This window comes from Saccostrea cucullata, unplaced genomic scaffold (assembly GCF_032062105.1).
Source record: "Saccostrea cucullata isolate Sc308-1 unplaced genomic scaffold, CSIRO_AGI_Scuc_v1 ctg307, whole genome shotgun sequence".
Taxonomy (NCBI): Eukaryota; Metazoa; Mollusca; class Bivalvia; order Ostreida; family Ostreidae; genus Saccostrea; species Saccostrea cuccullata.
The window spans coordinates 462,102-470,000 of NW_026931525.1; the positions used below are offsets into that span (position 1 = coordinate 462,102).

Genomic DNA, 7,899 nt, shown 5'->3' on the forward strand with positions numbered 1-7,899 from the left:
AGAAGCTGAAAATGTTTAAATGTTAACGCACGACGAACAACGGACGACGACGGACGAAAACAGATAGCAAGTTTACTCAGGTGACCTAAAAATACAATTGTGAAATATAAAACCCTAGCACCATCTGTTCAAAGGTTGTGATCAAGGTTAACGTTTTTAAAGATAGGACATACTCCAGGGTCAAGGTAAAAGGGTCAAGGTTGTTTGTTTCTAAAGAAAGTCCTTGTTCCAAAGATTACATATATTGGAAGTATGAAAGTGCTAAACCTTACTGTCAAAAGTTATGGCCAAGGTTAAAATTTGTAAAAAGAAGTTCAAACTCCAAGGTCAAGGTCAAATTTGTTAACATTTGATGAAAGGTCTTGTCACAAGGATTATATATGTGAAGAATGAAAGCTCTAGCCCTTACTGTTCAAAAGTTATGCCCAAGGTTAAAGTTTGTAAAAAGTAGGTCAAAATCAAAGGCAAAGGTCAAATGGGTCAAAGTTGTTGATATCCAATAAAAGGTCTTGTCACAAGGATTACATATGTAAAGTATGAAAGACCTAGCCCTTACTGTTCAAAAGTTATGTCCAAAGATTTTTTTAAGTATGGAAATATCCAAGGTCAAGGTCAAAAGGTCAAAATTGTTGGTTTGAAATGAAAGGTGTTGCCACAAAGAATTGATATTTGAAATATGAAATTCTTAGTACATGTATCTACCGTTTAAAAATTAAAGCCAAAGTAAAAGTTTGGATTTTTTGTGGAAAATAGGGTCAAACTCCGAGGTCAAGAGGTCACAGATCTTGATATCAAATGATAGGTCTTGTCACAAGGATTGAATACTTGAAATATGAAAGCCTTTGTTCTAACCTTTCAAAAATTATGTTCAAAGTTGTATTTGAAATGTAGGTCAAACTCCAATGTCAAGTTCAAAGTTCTTGATATCCAATGAAACGCCTTATCACAAGGATAACATACATTTATGTGAAGTATGAAAGCCCTTACTGTTCAAACGTTATGGCCAAGGTTAAAGTTTTTTCATAAGTACGGAAATCTCAAAGGTCAAGGTCAAAAGGTCAAAGTTGTTGGTACTCAATGATAGCTCTTGCCACAAAAATACATATATAAAGTATAAAAGTCCTGGTTCCTACTGTTCAAAGGATATGGCCAGAGTAAAAGTTTGGAATTTTTGTGTAAAAGTGGGTCAAACTCTAGGTCAAAAGGTCAAATTTGGTGGTACCCAAAGAAAGGTCTTATCACAAGGAATACACATGTGAAATATGAAAGTCATAGCTCCACTAAATAAAACGTTATGGGCAAGGTTTAAGTTTTTGCGGACAAACAGACAGACAGACGGACGGACACGACAAAAACTAAATACCCCCCAAAACTTCGTTTACGGGGGGGGGGGGGCATAAAAATATATATAAAGTAACAGTTACTCAAATATCAGATATTCTTCTATATTAATTATCTTCAGTCTTTTCATTCAATTCTTAATTATTATGATGCCAAGGCTGAAGAGATCAGACATTTCTAAAATTATAATAAATACTTAGCTTTTACTACCTCACTTGATCATTCTGGCAAGTTCAGAATTACTAGTATAACCTAGGCTATTTTTTCAGATTGCTGGAAAGACCCAAGAAGATGCAAGGACAAAATGGAAGCGCACTGGAATATTATAAACTAGGTGCCCATTTGTTCTATTGGTCTCTTATTTTTCACCCCAGATTGAAATAACAGTAAAACACAGAATGCTTATATAGCAGAATTATTGAGCTGTGTCATTGTCAAGTCCACTCTAGAATTCATTATTCTGAATTGAGACCACCACCACCCCCCTACAGTACCAACTTATTAATAATTTATCAATTCAGCAAATTAAAGTTTCAGTGGTTTCTGATATCTACCTCTGTGTTTTATGATGGCTACAACGCTAACTCACCTTTCTTTTTAAAAGAATTGTTTGTAAGTACTAGAAAATAGTGATATGGTAATGTCTTTTTCCATTTCAGTCGCCTGCGTGGCACAGTCGTTAGAGCATCTGCTCTAGAGATGAAAAGTAAGGAGTTGATCCTTACGTCGCGGGTTTGAATCCCACTGTGGGACGTGGAGACTGGTCCTTCGGATGAGACTATATAAACCGAGGTCCCATGTCACAACAGATCCATCACTGCTCTTAAAAGGGCCGTAAGTGCCGAGTATAGGATACAATTTGCAGCTCTCCACCGGCAAGTGGTGGCGTCTCCATTTGAGTGAAAAATTCTCGAGAGGGACGTTTAACAACATACAATCAATCAATCAATCTTCCATTTCAAATTACAGCGATTGATTTCAAGATACTTTCGAAACCAGTAGACCTTTTCACACACACAAAAATAAATAAACATAAATAAGTTTCAACCTTTAGAGAAATCTTAACGAGGTTTCACATAGAATGGTAGCTAGAGAACTGCAGCTCTCTGCTTGAGAAAATTCGGACAGATAAAGCAGAAAGCACAGATCCAAGCGTTGTAAAAACCTTCGATTTACGCCGACGATTTTTTGTCGCTCGGATCGGGTATTTTTCTTCTATTTATGCTTCCCTCAGCTTTAAAAAGGATTTTATAATTATAATCATACATTTAACTTAAATTCTTGATAATCTACTTACCATTCAACGCTAACAAATGGCTGATTTTGGTTACGGACGTCAAAACGGAATTCTTTTAAACCGACCAACTATGAAACTACAAAACTATATACAGGACTGTTTAGGACCGTTTAATGGTAAATGAATTTTAATAAATTATATATATATATATACAAAAAAAAAAAAAAAAAAAAAAAAAAACAAGAGTTAAATTTATAATTAATTATAGGATACAATTCTAAAAGCCAGAGAAAGTTTAAACTACACGAAATAAATTACCCGAAGTAGCGACAAAAAAATCGTTGGCGTAAATCGAAGGTTTTTTTTTACAACGCTAAGATCTGTAGCTCTCTGCTTTTTCTGTCCGAATTTTCTCAAGCAGAGAGCTAAAGTTCTGCAGCTAATACAATAGTACCTAAGCTACATTAATTCAACATCACGTTATTATATCCATGGTAATCATAAAAAATATACTTTATGTAGAAAAACGAATGCTAAAGGTATTTGAATAACCAGTTAGTTTTGCCCATTAAGCAAGAACTGGGAGCCAAGTACAGCTGTAGTGTACTTTGCAAACAAAAAGTTTGTTTTTTGGCCTGTGTGCAACGTATTACCATGGCAACCCAAGAATTAGTTACTCTATGGAATCTTTTCATCAACAGAGATATTTTGATATATACTACTTGTATCTATTTGTTTTTATTTTTCATTCAGAAGGCCTTTTTTGGAAAATGTCATTTCAACTTCCAAAATAAATTACTGTATGTAAAAAGGTAAAGTGGTTACAAAATTGGTTGCTAGGTATTTAGAATTGTTGCCATGGGTTAATATAGTAAAATTTACTTATTTCAAACCCATATTAACTTAACAATTTGCCCAATTACAATTTTGAGAATAATTATCGATTTATTTCTAATATACATATTTTAAAAGGGAGAAAAAGTAACCGTTTTTGCATTGTTGCTAGGGAAAAATTCCTGTTGCCATGGAGATTAATAATTATAATTTATTCTTTCGTTTTAAAATTATATAAGAGTTATTTTCTATTACTTGAAAAATTGTATCTGCCACAAAAAGATAAAATTTATAAGATTCTTGACCCAACCCTTTACCATTTTTCACTTTTTAGTTATCAAAACATCCAATTTTGTTGCTAGACAACGAATAGGATTTTTCAAAAAACCCACGCTTTCAAATTCAATCTGTAAAAGAGAATGTCCTCTACTTTTCTGTGAAAGTCATGCAAAATCTGTATTAGCTTGGTATTTTTTTTAAATTGACCTTGAATATTGTCAAAATCAAGGAAAATGCTGAATCAGCAAAAATGCAAAAAACATACATATATTCTAATGTCTACCATAGTACTAGCTTCAGATAAAATATCAATGTCTTGTGTGTTTTAAACAAATAAAGTGTGTGTCTTTATCATACCAGTAAATGAGATTTATTGTTAAGGTTTTTATATATAATATCAGGCTTTAAAGATCAGTGATTTTCATTGCCTTCAAATAGAAAAATTGGCTGGTTGCTAAGGAAATTACTTTGATCAGGTTTCCATAGTAACCATGATCCAACACATTTTTTTATTTTACATACATGGATCATGGGTCAAGAGAAATCTATGTGTGGAAAATCATTGAATTCTGAGAACCTGAGTGAATCACCTTTTGCATGATTTTTATATGGACTGGTACTTAAGACATTCCACATGAACTTAGTCGGAAGATAATCCAGACTTGTAACTCTGCAGGAATAGTCCTCTATACATGTCATCTAAAACTTGTAGAGACGATGGCTGTTCTTAACAGTCTCCTTCAATAGGTACTGCACGCTAACTTGTAGTTTTGATGCAACTTCGGTAGCGACGTCACCAATGAACGCTGGAGTGTTAACAGCTCCTCCTGGTTTCATATACGGGGAATCTGTTTCCAGCAGCAAGCGACTCATTGGACGGACTGAAGACCGGCAACTTGATCAGCACTAAAGTTCGTCACAGCACCTACGAATCCAAAATAGACGTTAGAACAGCTATCCATCCACTCCTTGACTAACCCTGGTCGCCCGTGAAGCAGTGTAGATGTATTGGTTGGTCCGGATCACACGATTTCCTAAGTAATTGGATACAGCGTGCGTGTACATCCATTCCAATCCTGTCTGCAGCAATCCCACGCAAGTGAAGGACGAGGACTTCATCCTTACGGGTCAACTTGAGCACTTGGCGGAAAACTTCATCTTGATGTCTCCACAGCTTCACAGGGACAGTTCTGTCTAATCCAATTTCACTCAAAATGGCGCCACTCGAGGTAAGACGCGTCGAGTGAGGGAGCGTGGAGCGGCCGAGTTGACAAGTTTTATAGGACTGAAACATGGTCAAATTGTGAATTCAGCCTTGCTCAGGGCGGATACATGCAGTGGTTTCCTTATTTGAAATCTAGGAGTGGTATTTTTAAGGAATTAGATCGAAACGATAGTGTAGTGAGTAAAATCTATTTATAGCCTGTAGATCTACATGAGTACTATTGACAAATATTTTAAGATGCCTTCTACTGGTGTTACTACTCGTAAAGGTTCTACTCCAGCTACTAGCAAATCTCCAAAAGACAGTCAAAAGGATAGCCAGAAGGGAATTCTTTCCTCTGAGTCCTCTCCAAAACGTACGCAGGAAAATTCCATGCAAATAACAATGGATTCAATTCAAACACAGCTGACCGAGATTAACAACGAACTCAAAAAGACAATAAAGGTTAGTGATATTCAAACAGTCGTGAGAAGTGTTGTAGAAGAATTATTTAGTAGTTACCAAGAAAAGTTTGAGAAGAAATTGAACGATGAAGTCGTAAAACTCAGAGAAGAGAATGAGAAACTACAAGAAAACAAAGATTTGCAGAAAGAAATTAGGGAACACGAAGAAGTATTAAACGACTTGCTTAACAAAACGGAAGAAAACGAATGGATGACAAGGTTAGCAATTTCAAAAGCAAATTTCAATGAACAATATTCGAGGAAGAATAATTTAAAAATTCATGGTTTGCCAGAGAAGAAAGGGGAAGAACCCTTACAGGTTGTGAATGAAGTGCTCGAGGAAGTGGGCGAACAGATTAAAGAAGATGACGTTCTAGCAATCCATAGGATTCCAGGAAAGAAAGACCAACATCGGCCAATTATAGTAGTGGAGGGCGCTCATATAGATCCCGATTCAAATTTCGCGCCAATGACGTCATCAAACTTTTGACCAATCAGAAGGCATCATTTGAATATTTGGTCACGTGACCTATCAAAGGAAAGGTCTGGACAAGAGGTCAGCCCGGGGGTGGTCCGGGGTCATTAAGTGCAAAATCAAAGCTACTCAAAAAGTATCGTCTGATATATCAAATGGAAGGACTTGACGAGGAGAGGTCATCCCGGGGGTGGTTAGGGGTCATCAAGTGCAAAATAAAAAGTAACCCAAAGGGTATCGTGTGACATATCAAATGGAAGGTCTCGACGAGTACAGTTAAGCCCGGGGGTGTTCTGGGGGTCATCGAGTGCAAAATCAAAAGGTAACTCAAAGGGTTTATTGTGACCTATCAAATGGAAGGTCTTGACGAGTAATGTTCAATCCAAGGGTATATTGGGCTCATCAAGTGCAAATTAAAAATACATATCAATTGAAGGTGTCGACGAGTAAAGACCAGTCGGGGGATGATCAAAACAACACATTGTTTTTGTTCATATTTTATTGCAAGATATGAAGAGCAATATTTTCGACAAAAGTCTGAATACATATAATTTCAAGGTAGGCAATGATAATTGAACTAAATTATGCAGTCATATCATCAGCATTTATCCAAGAATTAAACTTCTTTGGCCAATGCAACCATTTTACAAAATATTGCTTGTTTGGTCCTCTTCCACGGGTCTTGAGGATCTTTTCAATCTTAAACGTATCCTCGTCTCTAACATCCACTTTTTGGAGTTCCGGTTGATAGAATGTACCCGTAATGGTTTCGTCATTGTAGTCCTTGAGTTTGTACACTGGAATGCCGTTCCTCAGGAAACGTCGAAACACGATGAAAATTTCACCAGACCACTTTTGATCGTATTCCCGGTCAAAAATGGATGATATTTTCGAAATGCGTACTTTATCACCCACTTTGTACTTGTAGGGCCGTTTTGATTGCTTGCGTGGTATCTCCTCTCGCGACAGGAATGTTGATACGTGCACTTCTTCTTCGTTGTTTGGTCTAACCAGTTCAGGTTCGGTGTCAATGGTGCGGTGGTACGTCTTGTTGTAACTCCGAGCGAATTCCTGAAGACGATCAATGTATCGTTCAGATTGTTTGAATGTCATGTAACGATACATCTTAGTTTTAATCGTCTTGATGGCTCTCTCTGCATAGTTGGCTTTCACTTCGGTGTTTTGAGAATAAAAATGTTCGATGTTGTGATCCTTCAATACATCATTGAAGGCTTTTGATCGGAATTCTTGTCCTTTGTCCGTGCGAAGCTTCGTAGGTTGCCTCCCCTCACGCAATACGTCTTCGAAGGCCCGGGCTGTCGTTGGCCCTTTCTTATCCTTTAAAGGTCGCATCCATAGGTACTTGGAGAAAATATCGATGGCCAAGAGTACGAACTGCACACCCTCATTTTCTTTGCTGAATTTGGTCATGTCCATGAGATCAGCGTCCCATTGATCATCAAGGCCAGCGACGACGACCTGATTGCGACGATAATGTCGTCTCACGGGTCGCTGAAGACTGTAGGGTTCTTGTCTCTGTAACCATTTGCGTACCTTGTACTTGCTGATATCATATTTTCCCTCTTTTTGAACGTATCTGAATAATTTGTCCACTCCGGTAAAACTACCAGCTGTGGATGGATCGTAATACACTTGCTTGAGATAATCCTCCCAAGACATGTTTCCTATGGCATGGACAACATTAAAATGAAGCTTCAATGCACCCTAACTCCTTATATAATACCTAATCACGTGACTTATGATGACGTAAATAACAACACTGCTTTTTCACTGTTTATTCAAGTAAATGCAACAATATACAATCGATAGTCCATTCTTTTAACAATAATTCGGAATAGTCTCAAAATGTTATTTAGACTTCTTAGGATTCATCTTCTTCAATCTCGCTATCGTCATCCTCTCTCTCTTGGTCTTCGCTTTCGGAAGCATCGTCGATCTCCATATCACTCTCAGGATCCCACATTTCTTCAAGGACAGGACGATTCTTATTCAAAGCCATTCTGATCGCTCTGCGTTCGTCATAGCCTTTGGACAGGAAATCTTT

General features: G+C 37.1%; 1 protein-coding gene across 1 annotated transcript; it reads left to right on the forward strand.

The window, feature by feature from the left end:
- The first annotated feature begins 5,153 nt into the window (after positions 1-5,153).
- On the forward strand, positions 5,154-5,849 carry LOC134232839 (uncharacterized). Its single transcript, XM_062714812.1, has one exon. It carries the CDS (start codon positions 5,154-5,156, stop codon positions 5,847-5,849), a length of 696 nt encoding a protein of 231 aa, XP_062570796.1.
- The last annotated feature ends 2,050 nt before the right edge of the window (positions 5,850-7,899 follow it).

Bases quoted from the DNA above. Each gene is read 5' to 3' on its own strand.
- LOC134232839 (XM_062714812.1), top strand. From the start codon at position 5,154: ATGCCTTCTACTGGTGTTACTACTCGTAAAGGTTCTACTCCAGCTACT.